Source organism: Pinus tabuliformis, chromosome 9 (genome assembly GCF_031772625.1).
Source record: "Pinus tabuliformis cultivar Carrire ecotype Pingquan chromosome 9, CPIR1, whole genome shotgun sequence".
Lineage (NCBI taxonomy): Eukaryota > Viridiplantae > Streptophyta > Pinopsida > Pinales > Pinaceae > Pinus > Pinus tabuliformis.
In genome coordinates, this window is record NC_142307.1 from 2,006,966,461 (window position 1) to 2,006,987,163 (window position 20,703).

The 20,703-nt window shown below is 36.3% G+C and overlaps 3 protein-coding genes across 3 annotated transcripts; 1 reads left to right on the forward strand and 2 right to left on the reverse strand.

Annotated features, from left to right (window-relative positions):
* Nucleotides 1-421: 421 nt before the first annotated feature.
* LOC149157102 (FRIGIDA-like protein 3) lies at nucleotides 422-1,545 on the reverse strand. Its single transcript, XM_089444979.1, has 2 exons — nucleotides 1,143-1,545; nucleotides 422-534 (listed from the first exon to the last, which is right to left on the reverse strand). The coding sequence occupies exons 1-2, from the start codon at nucleotides 1,543-1,545 to the stop codon at nucleotides 422-424; spliced, it is 516 nt and encodes a 171-aa protein (XP_089301105.1).
* A 1,863-nt stretch (nucleotides 1,546-3,408) lies between these two features.
* On the reverse strand, nucleotides 3,409-8,610 carry LOC149157103 (piperine synthase-like). The gene is made up of 2 exons (XM_089444980.1): nucleotides 8,554-8,610; nucleotides 3,409-3,975 (listed from the first exon to the last, which is right to left on the reverse strand). The coding sequence occupies exons 1-2, from the start codon at nucleotides 8,608-8,610 to the stop codon at nucleotides 3,409-3,411; spliced, it is 624 nt and encodes a 207-aa protein (XP_089301106.1).
* A 30-nt stretch (nucleotides 8,611-8,640) lies between these two features.
* On the forward strand, nucleotides 8,641-19,797 carry LOC149157104 (fatty acyl-CoA reductase 2, chloroplastic-like). Its single transcript, XM_089444981.1, has 13 exons — nucleotides 8,641-8,800; nucleotides 8,908-9,014; nucleotides 9,112-9,311; nucleotides 9,409-9,509; nucleotides 9,592-9,823; nucleotides 10,260-10,421; nucleotides 10,500-10,581; nucleotides 10,668-10,937; nucleotides 11,704-11,795; nucleotides 11,899-12,067; nucleotides 12,197-12,206; nucleotides 14,330-14,556; nucleotides 19,534-19,797. The coding sequence occupies exons 1-13, from the start codon at nucleotides 8,641-8,643 to the stop codon at nucleotides 19,795-19,797; spliced, it is 2,076 nt and encodes a 691-aa protein (XP_089301107.1).
* The last annotated feature ends 906 nt before the right edge of the window (nucleotides 19,798-20,703 follow it).

Below are 20,703 nucleotides of genomic sequence, written 5' to 3' on the forward strand. Positions count from 1 at the left end.
TTGAGACTTAACAGCACCTGCAGACCTTTTTCTGTCAGCCTTAGCTTTCTCTAGCTGAGCTACACGCTTTTGAAGAGGATCTGGTGAGAATTGCGATTCAAGTTTGTGCTCCTCAATGCACTTTATAACAGCTCTGTAAGTAGAAAGCTCTTTTGTATTTACTTCATTCTGTAGCAGCAAATAAAAATATCGGTCAAAAAAGGAACTTCCGATATAACCAACAATACTAAGCCAAAATGATCATCACATAACAAGACATTTTGTATAACAGTAATACAATCGTACTTGTGCAACAGTAGAGTTATTCCCGCTTTTTAAACTTGCCTGAGAAGCTTTCTTAGCATCTTTCAGATATTCCTTCAACAAAGGAACAGGTGCAAACTTCTCTGTCAGCCCAAATGCATGAGCAAAGTTGACTGCCTCAATGTGTTTTCAACAAAGGAACAGGTGCAAACTTCTCTGTCAGCCCAAATGCATGAGCAAAGTTGACTGCCTCAATTTGTTTTCCACTATTGACCAGGGTTTCTACAACATCTGCATGAAATTGTCACAAAATTTTCAGTTAATCTGAATATGTCACAAACATTTGAAATACCAAAAGACAGTTTACTGTGAAAGAAAAAACAATACAGACAACTTCAACGGATTTGTCAATAAAGATAACAACTATGCCAGCTTGAGACCATTTTCGTAAGTAAACAGTTCCCCACTCATGAAAGGCCTTATGACACTTTACCATAGCTGATCATCTTCAGGTGCCTTTATTAATATCAACAAAATAACTTACATACAACTTTGTACCTCATAAAAAGATGTCTACCTAGTAGAGGCCACTCAGTATCTGCCTTGCATATGAAATGTTGAGATCTAAAGAAAAGACTACCAACCCCGTCAACTTAGAAACCCGTTCACTGGACTAAACAAAAAACGTTGGGAAGGTTTACTACAGCCAGGATTACCAAAATTTATCTTCAACTCAATCAGCCACAACCAAGTATACTGATAAAATCCACCAGTCCCTCAAAAAAACCAAGCTAGCCATGAATGCCAGAAAAACAACAAAAAGCCTATCTACCAAAATGGATGGAAATTTTGCCAGCCTAGCCACTGAGGCTAACATTATAGAACACCAGCCAACCAACCTGGCATTTTTGATTCAAGTCCAAGGGAACGACAGAGTTCAGGTGTCTGCCTGCACCGTGCAAATGCAAGAACAAGCTTGCATAAGTCATCTTTATCAAACTCTGACGCAATTCCAAAAGTAGCTAGAAGTTGCAAGAAGGCCTGGGCCTCCAACGAATTGCCATTGGCAACATCTCCTTCAAGGTTTATCTTCGACTTCCATTCATGTGCAATACTTTTGGCTTGCTCCTTTATATTTAAGGGCAGAACTGGATGTTCAACACCCAAAATAGGATCTGCCAAAACAGGTACAAGAGATTCCAGTAATAATGTACAGGCCCGGCGTAGAACCGGGAGCCCAAACTCTTTCTTGTCACTTGACTTTTGTTCAAGAGAATAAAACCCCTCCAAGGACTCCAACATTAACCGTGGTGGGTCAGTTGCAAAGTTTAATGCAGAGGGAACCTAATTGCAAAGCCTTATTTCCAATTGCAAAAGTCATTAAGAATGGGAAGAAAGGATTTAGGGATTATAATATCTGAAAATTTCTATTTTTAAAGTATTATAAAATGAGTTTAGATATTTATATAACAATAATAAGTGGAAATCAGAAAAAGAAAAAGAAAAGAAAAGAAATTGATTGGAGATAAACTTTTTATAATTTTGTAAATGTTATTGAGTTCCAATGCTCAAACAAAATATTTATAAAAGGTAATTCACTGGTCTGTGGATGAAGCAAGCATTTGGAGGCTAATTCGTGAAGTCTGACAATAAAAGAGGTGAAATTAGAATGAGTAATGATAAGACAGACATCCTTGTATAGAAATTGCAATGAGGTTCTTCTTAAAGGTAACTTAATTGTATCACATTGATTTTGACATGACAACATCAGCAAAATGATATAAAAGTCGTTGCAACTAGTACATCTGTGTTTGGTGCATTAATCACTATATGAGATTGAAGGAATCTGGCGCATTCTCGATCAGAACTATTGCTTGATTGACAACAACATGAGTCTTGTGTTGTACAACAATTGTATAATTGGTGCATTAATCACTGTATGAGATTGAAGGAATCTGGTCGCATTCTCAATCAGAACTATTGACAACAGCATGGGCCTTGTGTTGTACAACAATTGTATAATTTGATTGTGAAGGATTTAAGGAGAAGTAATGTTGTTTTTTCTGATCCTAGCAAGGATTAGCAAATATACTATTTATTGGTCCCTGTGGTATACATTGTTTGTACCTTGTTTTCTCCCTTAATTGTAAGTGCATAAAAATATTAGATTCATAGGACAGGGTACCATTAATCATGTGATCCAATGATCTTGGACGTTTTTTATTGAATTCTTCAAAACTTATTTCCATTTGATCTTCCAAAATGTGAAGATAGTTTTATTGGTTGGAACAATGCTACAACTTACAAGTTATAATAACAGAGATTCTGTTCTGCATAATGCTTTCCACCTTGCAATCTTTTTGTGGATATGGTTAAGCAATATTCTCTTCGAGTAAAGAATAAATTATTGTGTGTAGAGTCATTGGGTTTACTATAGTAATGATCGTAACATTTTGTAGTCTTTTGTTTGTTGTTATGTGTGGTTGAGACAGTGCATTACCATGTTAATGACCCAAAGACAAACTTAGAGCTCAGAGCCCTCAATTATAAGTTGGTTGAATTTTATGAGATTTATATGCAATATTAATTCAATAATTAAAAAAAAATATAGACTTAAGCACCCTAAATAAACTTCAATTTATACATCTTTAGAATCTCATTTATGCTACATATCTGCATCTTATGTACATTTTCCCATTCCCATGTCGGAATTGTTCCTCAATTTATGCCTTAGGGCCTTTCCTTTGCAACATTTGGTGCAAATGCTAGTATAAACATTTTTCATATATCGCTTCCATAAAAAAATTTTGCATCCTATGTGGACTACATACTATGAACTTAATAACCTGGCAGAACCTTGCGCCATATTAAAAATGTGATTAAAACCAGAGATGTCTAAAGCTAGTTTCATTCTAAACAACTGTGCTCACTGCTCACTACTAAGCGCTTTAGCTGCTAATTCATCATTCAACTTTATTTGAAACAACTGTGCTCACTACTAGTGCTTTAGGTACTAATTCTTCATTGAACCTTCATACAATCTATCTGATTAAATCTAGTGCTTTAGGTACTAATTCTTCATTGAACCTTCCTACAATCTATCTGATTAAATCTGGCTCATGAACATTACAATGCCTGTCTTGATTCCCCACGTTCAAAAGATGACTAAGCCTTCAGGCAGTCGTTGATTGCATTACTTATATCTTGCTTAAATATTTCCATAGCAATCGACGGTAAAGAAACAGAAGCAAGGCATTCACAGAAGGCCTTATTAGATATGACCGGACAAGCATACGCCGCCTTTCCCCACCCAAAATCCGCTTCTGCGAGGTCGAGCATAATCTTGGAAACGTCTGAAATGGGGTAGTAACCATGACATGTGTTGCTTGGGCATCCATGGTTGTTTGGAAAAGCATTCAGTTCCGCCAAGTCGATGAAAGATCGCACGTACTCTTCCTTCACCATCCGTTTCCCTTCGTTAATTAATTTCGCAGCGAAGGACAATGGTCGTTCAGTGAGATACTCGGATTTTGTCGTAGCATAGGCGAACACTATAAGATTGCCATAGTAGCCCCTTGGAATAGGTGGCCGCAATCGAGAACGGGCGTTGAAGGGAAACAAAATAATGGAATGTTGATGAGCAGGGATATGGAGAGCCTTTGTTCTGGATCGCCACAAGCACGCCGATATTACTTCGAATGGGGTGCAGTGCTTCACCCCTTCCGCCTCTATCTGTCTTTTTAATGCCGCAATTTCCTTCCGCCTCTATCTGTCTTTTTAAAGCCGTAATTTGCCTCACGCTTCTCCCTCGTTCTAAGGATTTCTCCGTTCCAAACTGGAGGAACCGTTGGGCTTCACGCGCCTCTCGCTATTTCACACAAAGCCTTCACAGTGCTTGAAACTCAGATTCAATATGAAACCTCCACATTGAAGGCGCGTTACCTGTGGGAAAAAATAAATACACACAGCTCAAAACTAAAAGATCGATTGTATAATCAGATACTATGTAAATCGATTCAGACAATTAAAACTCATAAAATCGTTCAAACTTTATTGACGAGTCCAATTATATAAAATGAGGGCATTGTTTAACAAGTTCAAAGTCATTTTTAGTTTAATCGGTTTATTTTTTCTTTTAAAATATTTAATCATAATAATGTTTAAATTTTTTTTATAGTGAAAATGTGTTTATCACTATCAAAATTCATGATATATTTAAAATCCTGAAACTCAACAATTATAATATAATCTAGATTTCCAAAAATTCTATAAGAATTTAGTCAAAATCTTACTAGAATTTCCACTATTTTCCACACAATCTTACTAGAAAAAATGTGGTGTGAGAGAGATTTAGAAGCTAAAAGAAAATTAAATTATTATAAGAAGGTATCAACACCACCTTAGAAGATCAAAAGTATCTTTTTGTTTTAACTAGCTCAAAGAAGAAAATTAATATAGCAAAGATTGGAACGAACTCTCATGAGCTCCACAATGAAACAGGTCGTTGGGCAGTGCCTAAAACACCATGGATGGAAAGGATCTGCCATCTCTGTGAGAATAGGAACATCGAGGATGAAAACCACTTCCTCTTAGAGTGCCCCGTGTACAACCACATTAGATCTTAGTTTCATAATCTTTGTCGCACCTTACTAGCCTTTTTTTTTTTATACCACATGGTGAATCGGTAACTGCCAGCACTAATCTAAGGGAGACACAGGATCAATCCCTGTAGCTGCCACTATAAACCTTCATGTCAAAATTATAGTGAGTTCGGGAGACTTCTCTCCAAGCTTTTTGAGCATAGCAATAAAATCTTAAATCAAACTAAATAATTTGTTTCTTTTCTTTAGGTCCGATAGACCAAAGTTTGGTCTGAGTGGACATTCATCATCATCATCTTCATTAATAAATAAATAAAAACAAAATATATATATATATATATATATATATAAAATAATAATAGTTAATTATTATTATTTAATAAATTATGAATTAATTAATTACTAATAATGAATAGATTATTTTTTAATTAACCATATTTATACTAATAAAATAATATTAATAATATTGAGTTAATTATTATTATTATTTATTAATTAAGTATGAACTAGTTAACTATTAAAAATAAATTAGTTATTTATTTATTAAATTAATTAATAATGTATAAATTAGAATAAATTAATTAATTATTATTAATATTTATTAATTAATAATATTATTAAATTTAATTAATGATAAATCACTTTCTTTTAGAGTGCCCCGCTTACAACTACATTAGATCTTAGTGTTAAAATCTTTGTTGCAACACTGACCTTTCTAGCCTTTTACGTTGTCAAAATTACAGTGAACTTGGAAGGCTTCTCTCCAAGTTTTTTGAGCATAAAAATAAAATCTTAAATCAAAACTAAATATTTCATTTCCAAAATTAATCATCATCGTTATCATTAATAATCATAATTCTTTTTTTTTAAGCATATATCAATTAATTGATATAAGTTTACATATATCAACTAATTGATATAAGTTTACATATATCAACCCTATTTACTATATGGTGTAATATTAATTATATGAAAAAAAAATGTCAAATTGAAAGACGATGAGATTTAGAGTAGACAAAATGGGATCTCTGAAAGGATGCCAAATGGAGAGACGACAAGTTTCGTAAAAGACAAAAGAATTTCCGAAAGGATATCAAATTTAGAGACGATAAGATTAGTAAAAGACGAGGGAATTATGAACGGATGTCAAATGTACATACGATAATATTTATAAAAGACAAAAAGTAATTCTTAATGCATAATCTGGTGTGCAAAGGATGGAAATTTATAGACAAAAAGTAATTCTTAATGCATAATCTGGTGTGCAAAGGATGGAAATTTATACAAGTTTTATCATAGTAAATTATTGAAATTTATACCAGTTTTATCATAGTAAAATAATTATTGAAATTTATACTGGTTTTATCATAGTAAAATTTATACCAGTTTTATCATAGTAAAGTCTTATTGATTTCAGTAAATGGCAGACACCAAAAACCGTCCTCCGCTCCGCTCCAACCAATCAGTTAAAAACCTTCTTAATACACCCATCATATCAGGCTGCACTTCTTGTTAGAGCACATTATTTTGAATAAGAGAGAAATCCGGACATAACATGGCAGATTGAATTCGACTTAAGTACATTGTACAAGTAAATCGTCGTTGCCCGACAAACAAATATGTGGCCAGGTAATGGCCATTAAATGAGGGGTTATGTATACCTATCTTTAGATAATTGACCTTCCGAAATCTAATTGTAAGTATACACTGCCCTGTTTATTTAATGCTTATTAGCAAGTAGTTATTTTCAGGGGTTGGAGAAGCCTTAGAATTTTATTAGAATATTTCAAATCTTAAATCGCTGTCCTTCCATTTGTTTATAAAGATTTTTAGTTGATTGTATTCTTAAATGGTTTCCAGTTTAGTAGTTAGATTTCAGTGTCCATGGAGGTTCAAGGTGCATCAAGGCTATAGGATTAAGCATACATGTCTATTTCTAAGAATGTATGCACGTTTTTCTCACCCCAGTGCTAATTTTTCCACCGTCAAGTTCTTGTGAGCAGTGCACAAGAAGAAATTCTTCTCTATAACTCTACAAAATATTTTAAGGAAATCCATCTTTTAGGTACTCAATTGTTGTACTAACACAAACATGTGTATTTTATATTAGAGGAAAGTTAACTTAGCACCATTAGAAAAACTAGAATTTCACAATCATACAAAACTTCCATGAATAAAAATGTTATTATTCCAAATGCTAATTTGATTTCCTACATTTCATCTTTTTACACAATATCAAAATCTATTATAAAAGTACTTTTAATCCTACCCCTAAATTAACATATTATTATTTTTCTATGTTTACATTACCATTAACACATTAGGAAGATCATTATTCACTCACACTCATTTGATAATGCAATCCTTGTTTTCTAAGTAAAATGCATAAATACACTATCCCAAGAAATAAATACTTTCTAATAAATAACAATCTGACATTTTCTAATATCCAACAAATAAGTAAAATCTTACCGATAAAAAAAAGGTCATAAGCTATGAATCAAACTCATTTGATAATGCAATCCTTGTTTTCTAAGTAAAATGCATAAATACACTATCCCAAGAAATAAATACTTTCTAACAAGTAACAATACATTTTCTAATATCCAACAAATAAGTAAAATAAGGTCATAAGCTATGAATCAATACATACAATTGGATAGTATCAAATTTCAATAAAGTATAAATCTTAAATATCCAACAAATAAGTAGAACCTTAGCCATAAAAAAAGGGTCATAAGCTATGAATTAACACATACAATTGAATAGTATCAAATTTCAATAGAGTATAAATCTTAAATATTTGTGATACCCTTAAATTAAGAAGCTATAAATAAAAGGGAAGGGGGCGATAAGATATGAATGAATTTGTAAAATTAAATAATATGAATTTTCAATAAGATTTAAAGCTTTAATATTTGCAATCTTATATGAAGTTAATGTAATGGAACCCCAAGAATCTATCTTTTATTTATGCTTATGTAATTCCATCACATTCACATGCATGTGTATCACAAAGGGACGTATACTCTAGCATTCTATAAATTTAAAATCAAGATTAAAAAACAACATATTTTATTAAAATATATCTAAATATATCATATTCAAGAGTATAACATTTTATAAATCTAAAAGCAAAATTTAAAAACAATATAGTTTAATAAAATATATCCAAATATATTATATTCAAAAGTATAATATTTTATGAATCTAAAATCAAAATTTAAAAACAATATAACTTAATAAAATATAGCCAAATATATTATATTCAAGTTTTATTTTATTGAAATGTTTTACATGTATGACTAGTTAATTATATTAATATAAATCATAATTGTTAAAAAAAATTGAAAATACCTTTTTCATAAAATGGGTGAAATATTCATCCTAAACTGTGAGCTCTTAGGCTCTTCAAACAATGCACAGAAACAAACAGTGCACACAAGATTCTTCTCAGCAACTATGTCACTGCCTCTGGAAACATACATGAAAATTCCTATTTCCACCACTATAGGAAAGTTAATGTACCCTGACATGCAAGGGGAATAGTGGGTGCCTTGCATTTATATTTCTGCTAAAGTTGACTTTGGCATGTTAGCAGCAAGGCATCCACTATTCCCCTTGCATGTCAGGGTGCATTAACTTTCCTATAGTGGTGGAAATAGGAGTTTCCTGCTATAACACCTTGTAATTCCTTTATTTTTGTCACCGTCCCATTTAATATCATATTGTAATGCCCAAGATTCCAGAAATTCTCACCAACCATGTCAGTGCCTCTGGAAACTTACATGCTATAATGCCTTTTTCTGTAATCGTCGCATTTAATATCATGCCACAACCGCTGGGGGGGAATACTGAGAACACTTCTATAGCCCCATGCAAGGGTCTTGGAGTTGTAGATTTTCTGAGGAGGAAGAACTTTCTCATCACTGGTGCCACGGGTTTTCTGGGAAAAGGTGTAACACAAGTTCCTCAAGTTATTAATTATTTCTAATTTAGTTATTTAGATCACCTCCTGCTGGCTCACTCGTTATTAATGAACGCTTGTTTCTCATATCTGCAGTGTTGATAGAAAAAATATTGAGAATGCAACCAGATATCGGAAAGCTGTTTTTGATAATCAGGGCTGATCATGAGTCCACCTCTGCCTCGAAAAGATTGATAAATGAAGTATGATGAATATCCTCTTCTAGAGTTAAGTACTAGAAATGAGATTAGTAGACTTATGCGATGATCATAACAATTTCTAATAATTTGTGAAAGTCAGGTTATGAACAGCGAGTTATTCAAAGGGTTGCGTGAAATTCATGGTAATGAATTCCATGAATTCATGTTGAAAAGACTGGTCCCTGTCGCTGGCGATATCACGAAACAAAATCTTGGAATTGAAAAAGATATGGTCGATGTGCTTACAAGGGAAGTGGACATTATTGTCAGCTCGGCAGCCAACACAACATTCGATGAAAGGTTGTATTATTTGACTTCATTTGTTTATGCATTTTAATATTTGGATTTTGTGCAATCTGCTAACCATATATATAACTAAGAGCACCATCTGTTACAGATACGATGTCGCTTTGGCCACCAACACAAAGGCAATTATTCGCCTTCTAGAGTTCGGGAAATGCTGCAAGAAAACCCAACTTTTGATGCACATCTCTACTGGTAACTCATCGATTTCATCCTCCGTTTCAGACTAAATTATTTAACAATCTCATCATTGTTGGTTAACTTTATTTCATTCCAGCATATGTCAACGGGCTAAGACAAGGCCGAGTACTGGAGGAGCCATTTCAGATGGGGTATAGTATAGCTAACGAGAAATCGATATGGTGTGTTCCACCTCTGGACATCCAAGCTGAATTTCATTTAGCAAGCAAAGCTCTAGAAGATTTTGAGATTGAATTTTCAAATCTCCAAAACTACAACTTGAAGAAAGGGAAGGTTGCTCAAAGGATGAAAGATTTGGGAATGGAAAGGTGACATTACAACGATAGCCGTGAATTCTCCTTTCCTTTCCTTTCATGGTGTAAACATAGCCACATCTTTTTTCTTGGAACACAGGATATAATTTTCCTGAAAGTTGAAAGTTATAAGCAATTTTTATATAATTTCCATAGAAGTTGACATTAGTGTTTTACATGGGTTAACATTAGTGTTTTAAAAGAAATTAATTAATGATTTATCTTTTTGTAAAGGCTATCAATATGGTTTCTTCCCAATGTTGGAATTTGACTTCAAGAAAATTTCGTCCTTCCAATCTTGTTCCTTTTTTTATTATCTCTGTAACATTGATCATCGTGTCCTTCATATTAATAGAGTAAAACCTATTCAACTTTGATAAAAATATTCAATTTCAATGTCAAATCCCACCATATCTCAGTAGGTGTTCGCTATTGGAACGCTGTTTTTCAGGGCAAGATCATACGGCTGGCAGGATACTTACGTGTTCAGCAAGGCAATGGCGGAGATGGTAATATGCGATGGCAGGGAAGATTTACCCGTAGTTATTGTTCGTCCGACTGTTATTGAAAGCACATACAGTCAACCTTTTCCTGGATGGATCGAAGGCCACCGGTATGTTATAATCATTTGACGAATCTCACCGAATATTAATACACATAACAAGAGCTAAATCGAATATTTAAATCTCAGAATGATGGATCCAGTCATTACGCGCTATGGCAAAGGTCAATTACCTTGCTTCTTGGCCGATCCAGATACTGTGTTCGATCTGGTTTGTAACTATATCCGTTTCTTAAGTATTTGAGAATCCTTTTTCTCTTAAAATGTGTTAATTTTTTTGTTCAATTCAAATTACAGATACCCGTAGACATGGTTGTAAACGCAATTTTAGCAGCCATGGCAAAACACGCGGAAATGAGTGGCGTGACGGTTTATCACGTTGCTTCTTCGGTGGCAAATCCCATAAGAATCGGAGAAATTTCTAAAATAATGTTTCAACATTTTAAACGTAATCCGTACATTGATCACAAAGGCAACCCAGTAAGATTGCCGAACCAAGTGACCTGCGTTAATACAATGGACAACTACAGGCAGGGTTTGGAAAGGGTTTTTCATTCACCAAACAATGTAAGTTGTAACGGCATTTTGTATTTATTTAAACTTTACAATGCATATCTAAGCCAATGGGCTACCTTGTAATATTCCTTTTATAGGTCTACCATGTAATATTTTTTTTATAGTGTCAAATGGTCAAAGTGGAGTATTTACGGTTGTATTTCTATGGTAATTGTCTTGTTTACGAGGGAAAAATAGGAAAATATGATTCCATCAAATTTATTAAAAGGGATAGGAGTTAGGCTTTTAAATCATTTTGAATTTATTTATTTATTTATTGGTGTTTTATTGAGAATTTGACGAAGTCAGTTTTAATGAAATTTAGTGGCTGATGGATCCATTTAGGGTCTACCATTGTGCTTTAGTATTTAATTTTGTTTTGTTGAGCAACCTTACATACTATCTAGCAAAGAGATTTCATGAAATTATCTGATGGATCCATTCAAGGTCCACCATCGTGATTAAGCGTTTAATTTTGTTTTGTTGAGCAACCTTACATCCTATCTACCAAAGAGATTTCATGAAATTATCTGATGGATCCATTCAAGGTCCACCATCGTGATTCAGTGTTTAATTTTATTTTGTTGAGCAACCTTACATCCTATCTACCAAAGAGATTTCATGATTTGATCATTCCAATAATAATATAAATAAGAAATACACCTTTCTTTTAAAATCCAATATGTTTTATGTTTAGCTTCTTAGTTTTTCAATTAAAACACACCAATATTCTAGATCTATTAATTATTTGATTGTTTGGGATCTTACATACCTACAGAAACCTGGGTTATCATCATCTGCAAAGTCTATCTTACTGCAATTGGAGCACATGGCCAAGATCTACGAGCCATATACATTCTACAAAGCAAGGTGATCAATTCTCTGCAACGCAGACAAATTTGCTGTTCATATTTTGGTTTAAGTGCCTTCACTGCGGATATATAAATATTCATATTTTAATATGTTTGTGTAGATTCGATATCTCGAATTTGGAAAATCTGTTCCAAGAGCTCTCTGCAGAGGAACAAGCGAGTTTCGGGTTTGATGTTAAGTATATCCAGTGGGAAAATTACATTGCAAATATTCATATTCCTGGACTTCGTCAATATGTCTTGAAAGGACGCGGTGCAGCAGAACGCCCCGTAAGCCGACTATGAAAATAATAGAAAATTAATCTAATAAAGATACATATCCATGGATCTCACGAAAACATTTAAGTTCTTCGTGTACTTCAATGGTAAATAATTCTGTGTTATTCCATATTTCGACAGCTAAGTAATGGTAAATAATATTTTGACAGCTAAGTCATTTTATCCCTTCCTATGTTAGTCTTATTAATTGTATCGCAAGATGCTACGAACGAGAATTCAGATTTGAGAGATCGAACTGTTTCACTCGGTATATTATTCATTTATTTTTATGTAATTTTTTTAAAGGTTTCTTCAGATAAAAATAAATAAAATGGTTTAAATACATGTAAATCAAGATTTTAAACAATTAATACATGTAGAAGCGTCTTCAAAATCAAATGAGAGTATTTAATTATACACGAATATCTTTTCAATACTGTATTTGAGGAAGTTTGTAGGGTTGGGTGAATTGGAAGGTCTGGTTGATAAAGTACCTTGTTATTAGAATGTTGCTAAGTCTTTTTAGTGTCTTTATGATTGGGTTTTGATTAGTTCCGTGTTAAATTTCCATAAAGAAATCTATGTCATATTAATCAAATATGATATTACATATATACAAGAAGTGTTGTCTCAAGATAGGAAAACTATCTTGGACACACAACTTGTTGGTTGAGAGAATATCTCAACCACACACAAATCTAGGAACACACTCCTCCAGATAGAAATAATCACAGCTAAAGTAGGAATTACATATTCCAACACACACTTTAATGACTACTTGTCTCGATATCAATTTTCAAATTCTAGTTGTGGTCAAACATAACAAAAGAATATGTTGATGTCTATATAAAGGAGCAACCATCCACCGGAATGCATGGATGCTAACCGATGCAACTGCCAGTCTTGTAGGATGTCCTTCGCATACATGGTTCTGTCAACTACTATACTTGCATACATGTACTTGTACCTGTAAATCCCCCTCCATCATCATGGGTTTTATCGGATTACCCGGAACCATGCTCTGGGTTTATCACCCTCAACCATGCCACCAAGGGCTCTCAGCCACCACAGCTCAACTCAACCACCAAGGCTCAAAACGACCACGAAGGCTCAACTCAGCCATGAAGGCTCTCGCATCGCTCTGGGCCAAAAATCTGCCACTAAGGCACTCTAGCCACTCTGGGCCACAAACCTGCCACTAGAAACTCGAGCCACTCTGGGCTACAAACTTGCCACTGGGGCACTCCAGCCAATAAGGCTCACTAAAGACCCGACTCAACCAGGCCGAGGGTTTTCTCAACTAAACCATGTGAACAAGAATATTTTTCCCACCCTACTCTTACATGTGGTTTCTGGCTTACCACAAACCAACACTGCAAATGCAAAGTGGTTTTTAGATTACCACGAACCATATGGGCGTACACATGCCTTACAAGGTTTACACCACAATTCCAACTTTTGGAGTTACCAAGCACATACATTACAAAAACCACTACAAAACATCCTAGATTTACTTACTCATAAAATGTGTGACACACTATCATCATGATGTTGAGTCTATTCCACAAACACAAACAAACTTTCAAACCCATTTGGATCCTTTGCCACTCATCTTGGATACACCATACCATTTATATGCTGGAACACACCACTTCTTTCCAACTTGAATATCATAGGCTTTGTATTTTTTAGTCTTTCGCATCTTCATTTTTAACTTTAGCGTATTAGTCTTGGTCTCTGCGAGTTCTAAAAAAATGACTTCATATTGAGGTCGTTAATCTCAATATGTATGCTAACTTCCCAAACATATTCAACTTCACGCATACAAAAGAAAAACAATACCAAATGACAAACTTCCAAGACACATTCACCTTGAGGCAAGAAATGGAGGTTCAACAAATCTCGCAGCGATGGCAACTCTTCCACCTCAACCATCATTACGGATCCTCATCTGCGCATGTATTTAATCTACTTCGCTTTCCCCAAACGAAATCATGGGATCATACACTAATATTCTCCGCACCACTGAGGAATCTGCGCCCTGCTACCGCCCTATTCAATTATCTCTGAGAAACCACCAACTCCATCCCGGATTCAATTCTTGGCTCTCGAATAGTATATTCAGAAACTTTCCCTCATCGACTCAACATATAAATACAAAATAAATTCCAAAACAAAGGTTGAAAGAAGCAGGTTAGAATAGTTCAAATTGCCAAAAAATCGAGCCAGATTCTGTCTATAGCCAGATTGATGTTAAATTCTAATTTTGAACAGCGCGGCGGCTTCAGGTAAAACCGCCCCGGTCTCCCCGCACCGCCTTTGGCAAAAGGTTGTTTTCGTATGAAGGGCTCCGACACAATCAAACTCCGTCACGCGTCCCTTGTACATCCGCCATACCGCTTGCTCCCCGGACGTTAAAGGTCGATTGGTTTGCCCGAGGTTGGCTTGTGAACCACGTCGGATCAGCTGGGCACGCGATCTCTGCCGTCGATTTCCCGAATGTGCACCCCGCCCGCGTCAAATGAATTTTTTTTTGTCGTTTTGCTTCGTTGACCGCCGCGGAAGAAAAGTTATGGTTTTAATTCTTTTACGTAGATTAGGTGGAGGCCTTTAATATAGTTATGGGCATATAGTTTTTTTTTTTATATATGTTTTATATATCGTTGTGTAAGTCCGTGTGTTGTAAGTTTTTTTTTGTAATCTGTATTGTGGCTGCGGTAGCGCACAGTGGTGTGGGCGTTTTTTTTGGTGCACAGCAGTGCGATAATTTGGAATGCCACAGGGGATGTAATGCTTTTGTTCCCCATTGTAAAACTGAAGTTTATGTAATTTCCACAGCAGTGGAAAATCTGTGAGAGCAAAAGAGCTTTGTTTTGTGAATCCCTCTTTGTACAGAGGATGAAATATGTATTAGTCTTTCAGTTTTAAATTAATAGAAATGTTTTGCAACTGTGTAATGCTGTCTTCTGAGTTAATTTGGTTTTAAGAGGCTCCCTGTCAAAAGATCTTGGACAGAAGAAACAGAGCATTGTCTCTGTGGTGGTTATTTTATTTGGTTTTGGTATTTTCCCATCAAAAATACCCAACAGTGGTATCAGAGCTAGTTTAGGCTCTTGAAGGTGTTCAAGAAGCTGAAGGGAGGAGTCTTTGTTGCAGCAGTAGATCTTCTCCAGAAAAGTAAAGTCTCAGGCAAAGGATTCAAGTATTTGTCAAAGTTTTTTTTATGTGTTGCTGAAGAAGCAGTCAGTTGTTTTAAATACACAGTCAAGGAATGGCTAGCACAAGCACTGGTATGGGTATGTTTAATACCTAGCTCCCACAGTTTAATGGGAAGAACTATGACTACTGGTCAATAACTATGAAAGCCCTGTTTGCCTCTCAAGACTTATGGGAAATAGTTGAGGAAGGTTTTGAAGAACCAGCAGATGAAAATGAGTTCAATGCATTAACTCAGGGAGAGAAGGATCAGCTGAAGAGCAACAGGAAGAAGGATTCAAAAGCCCGTATGTTGTTGTATCTAGCAGTGGACCAGAGTATATTTCCAAGGTTAGCAACAGCTAAGACAGTAAATGAAGCATGACAAACCCTCAAGACAGCCTATCAAGGCATGGAGAGAGTGAAGACAGCAAAACTACAATTGCTGAGAAAGGATTTTGAGAACTTGAACATGAAGGAGTCAGATAACATTGACTCATTCTTCACTCATGTGATTGGTGTAATCACACAAATGAGAACTCATGGAGAAACCATTGAAGATAGGAGGATTGTGGAGAAAATATTGAGGGTCTTACCCTCAAGGTTTGATGCCATAGTCACCACCATTGAAGAGACAAAGGATCTCTCAAACTATTCAGTTGATGAGCTACATGCATCACTGATAACACATGAGCAGAGGTTGAGTAGGAATGAAAACTCATCTCTTGAGCAAGCCTTCAAGACCCAGATGTCCTTTGGAAGAGGAAGAGGTCAAGGAAGAGGAAACCGAAGAGGAAGAGGCAGAAGCCAGAACAGAGGTGGAAGGAACAGCCCATCAAATGCACAAGGAAGAGGCAGCAATACAAATCAGAACCAAGGTCAAGGCAGCAGCTAACAAAGAGAACAGTATCATGCTCAAGGACAAAGGTATGATAAATCTAATGTTCAATGCTATTATTGCAAAAAGTATAGACATTATGCAAGTGATTGTAGAAAGAAACAGCATGATATGAACAGTAGACAAAATGCAAATGTTACAAGAGAAAAAAACAGTCAAGAAAATGTCCTGTTAGCTTGTAACATGGCTGAAACACATAGTGAAGACATATGGTTTTTAGACTCAGGTTGCAGCAACCATATGACAGAAAACATTGCCCTCTTCTCAGCCTTAAATCAAAACTTGAAATCAGAAGTCACACTAGGAACTGATAGAAAAGTCTCTGTTATGGGAAAAGGAGAGGTAAAAATATTTTCAAAACAAGGAGAAAGGAAAACCATAGCAGATGTCTACTATGTCCCCGGAATGAGATGTAACCTCTTGAGTATTGGACAGCTTGTCCATAAGGGGTACAATGTTTTCTTTAAAAATGATGTATGCACCATCATGGATATACCACCCAGCAAAAGATGCATTGCTGAAGTGAAGATGACAAGGAACAGGATGTTCCCTCTCCGGATCAGGGCAGACTTGAAGAAAAAGAAGGAAATGGCAGCAGTCACCCAAGAGGCCTTCCAAAGCGTGCCAAAGGATGAAAATTGGTTATGGCACTTGAGATTCGGGCATCTAAATTTTGGAGGTCTAAATTTATTAAGCAGAAAAGGAATGGTAAGAGGATTACCATTGATAGACAAGCCGGACAACCTTTGTGAAGGTTGTATATTGGGCAAACAACATAGAGAAAGTTTTCCATCAGGGAAAATCATAAGGGCCAAGGCACCCTTAGAGATCATTCACTCAGATTTATGTGGACCAATGTAAGCTCCATCATTAGCAGGTAGCCTATATTTCTTAACATTCATTGATGACTTTACAAGAAAAACTTGGGCATATTTCCTTAAAAACAAAAGTGAAGTGTTTGAGAAATTCCAAAATTTCAAAGCACTTGTGGAGAACCAAAGCGGGCTGCATATAAAAGTTTTGAGAACTGATAGAGGAGGTGAGTATATCTCCAATGAATTCCTAAAGTTTTGTAGAGAAAATGGAATTCATAAACAGTTTACAACTCAGTACACCCCACAGCAAAATGGAGTTGCTGAAAGGAAGAACAGAACCATCATGGAGATGGCAAGGAGCATGTTGAAGGCAAAGCATTTGCCAAATGAGTATTGGGCTGAAGCTGTACATTGTGCAGTTTATATTTTGAACAGGTGTCCTACAAAAGCAGTCATGAACAAAGTGCCGGAAGAAGCATGGAGTGGGAGAAAGCAAGGAGTCACCCACATGAGAGTTTTTGGATGTGTGGCCTATGCACACATTCCAGATCAGCTAAGGAGGAAGTTGGACAGTAAAGGGGAGAAATGTATCCTTGTTGGATATAGTGATGAATCCAAAGCCTACAGGCTGTATATCCCATCTACCAAGAAATTTTTTGTAAGCAGGGATGTTCAATTCATTGAGGAAGAAGCTTGGGATGGAAGCATAGAGAAAACAGTGAATGTAAAAAACTGTTTGTCTCATGATGAAGATGAAGAGGAGGTGGCTGAAATGAATCCCCAAACAGCAGCACCAACACAAGAACAACAAGGTACACCATTGAGGATCAATGAGAGTGCTTCTCCAAGCACACCATAAGGAGGAAATTCAAGTGCATCTTCAAGCACTTGCACACCAAGTGAAAGAGGTAAGAAATTTAGAAATCTAAGTGACATTTATGAAGAAGGAATGAATTCCTTATTTGCCTTGTTTTGTCATGTTGATGATCCTATTCATTTCGAAGATGCAATTAAAGATAGGAAATGGATAGAAGCTATGGATGAGGAAATCAATGCCATAGAGAGAAACAAAACATGGGATTTGGTTGAGTTACCAAAAGGCAAAGAAGTCATTGGTGTGAAATGGGTCTACAAGACCAAGAGCAATGCTGAAGGAAAGATTGAAAGGCATAAAGCAAGGCTGGTTGTCAAAGGCTACAAGCAGCAGTATGGGAGAGATTATGAAGAGACTTTCGCCCCGGTTGCAAGAATGGAAACCGTGAGAGCAGTGCTGTCCATAGCAGCACAAAACAAATGGAAAGTCTACCAAATGGATGTGAAATCAGCATTCCTAAATGGAGTGTTAAAGGAAGAGGTTTATATTGAACAACCTCTCGGCTATGAGAAGAAAGGTGAAGAGCACAAAGTGTGCAGATTGAAGAAAGCTCTTTATGGGCTGAAGCAAGCGCCAAGAGCATGGTACAGCAGGATAGATTCATATCTATTGGATAATGAATTTGACAAATGTGAAGGAGAACCCACAGTCTACATCAAGGAAAAGGATGGTAAAATTTTAATTGTTGTCTTGTATGTAGATGATGTTATTTTCACTGGAAATGATATTTATCTTATTGAGAATTTTAAATCAGTCATGAAGGATGAATTTGAAATGACTGACATGGGTTTGTTGAGATACTTCTTAGGCATAGAAGTAGATCAAAATGAAAAAGGAATTTTTATATCTCAAGCAAGATATGTAAATCAAGTTTTGGGCAGATTTAACATGCAAGAATGCAAGGCAGCAATCACTCCCACAGTGATGGGATTAAAGCTCAGCAGAGAGGACAGCAGCAAGGATTTTGATCCTAGTTTGTACAAAAGTGTTGTAGGCAGCCTTATGTATTTAACAGCAACTAGACCTGATATTATGTATGCTGTTAGTTTGATTTCCAGATTTATGGAGAGGTCAAAGGAGGTACATTGGCAGGCAGCAAAGAGAATTTTGAGGTATGTCAAAGGTACCAAAATGTTTGGAATTCTATATCATGCCTCAGAACATTCAGATTTGGTTGGGTACACAGATAGCGATTGGGCTGGAAGTGTAGATGATCGGAAGAGCACTTCCGGTTATGTTTTTAATATGGGTTCAGGAGCCATTTCATGGGCTTCTAAGAAGCAGTCCATTGTAGCATTGTCTACAGCAGAGGCTGAATATGTGGCAGCTACAGCAGCAGCATGTCAAGCAGTTTGGATGAGAAGAATGTTGAGAAGCTTAGGCCAAGAGCAGGCAAAAGCAACAGTGGTCTTTTGTGACAATAGCTCTGCTATTGCTTTGTCAAAGAATTCAGTGTTTCATAAGAGAACGAAACACATCGATACAAGGTTTCACTACATCAGAGAATTAGTGAACAATGGAGAAATTGTCCTAGAACATTGCAGGACTCAGGAACAGGTTGCAGACATCTTGACAAAGCCACTGGTTCAGAAGAGTTTCGAATTTTTGAGAAAATGCTTGGGAATGACCGAACGCGCGGCTGTTAAAATTAAAGGGGAGTGTTAAATTCTAATTTTGAACAGCGCGGCGGCTTCAGGTAAAACCGCCCCGGTCTCCCCGCACCGCCTTTGGCAAAAGGTTGTTTCCGTATGAAGGGCTCCGACACAATCAAACTCCGCCACGCGTCCCTTGTACATCCGCCATACCGCTTGCTCCCCGGACGTTAAAGGTCGATTGGTTTGCCCGAGTTTGGCTTGCGAACCACGTCGGATCAGCTGGGCGCGCGATCTCCGCCTCGATTTCCCGAATGTGCACCCCGCCCGCGTCAAATGAATTTTTTTTTGTCGTTTTGCTTCGTTGACCGCCGCGGAAGAAAAGTTATGGTTTTAATGCTTTTACGTAGATTAGGTGGATGCCTTTAATATAGTTATGGGCATATAGTTTTTTTTATATATGTTTTATATATCGTTATGTAAGTCCGTGTGTGGCAAGTTTTTTTTTGTAATGTGTATTGTGGCTGCGGTAGCGCACAGTGGTGTGGGCGTTTTTTTTGGTGCACAGCAGTGCGATAATTTGGAATACCACAGGGGATGTAATGCTTTTGTTCCCCATTGTAAAACTGAAGTTTATGTAATTTCCACAGCAGTGGAAAATCTGTGAGAGCAAAAGAGCTTTGTTTTGTGAATCCCTCTTTGCACAGAGGATGAAATATGTATCAGTCTTTCAGTTTTAAATTAATAGAAATGTTTTGCAACTGTGTAATGCTGTCTTCTGAGTTAATTTGGTTTTAAGAGGTTCCCTGTCAAAAGATCTTGGACAGAAGAAACAGAGCATTGTCTCTGTGGTGGTTATTTTATTTGGTTTTGGTATTTTCCCATCAAAAATACCCAACAATTGATGGGCACCTCTGATTCTTTTTCCTCATGTGCTCCCTTGGAATTTTGCATTGCCCTCTGGATCTACCAAATCCTGCGACCTCCCAACGTTTTGCATTTCCTTCTGCATCTGTCGAATCCTAAGACCTCCCAGCAAGAGGGATCGAGGATTTTGGAACACAATGGAGGTTCCAAACAATCATGTCTTTGTCTTGCAGTTTATTTGAATCCTCCTGCAATGACAAAAGAACCTCTACATAATCAACATCAGGCGAGTTGCTATCCCTCTTCTTGTTCCAGCCACATCGATGCTCCTCCATGATACTCTTGACGAACGACCTGACCTGAGGACAAGTTTGGCACATTGTTGATGCTTCTTAAGCAAATCCAAA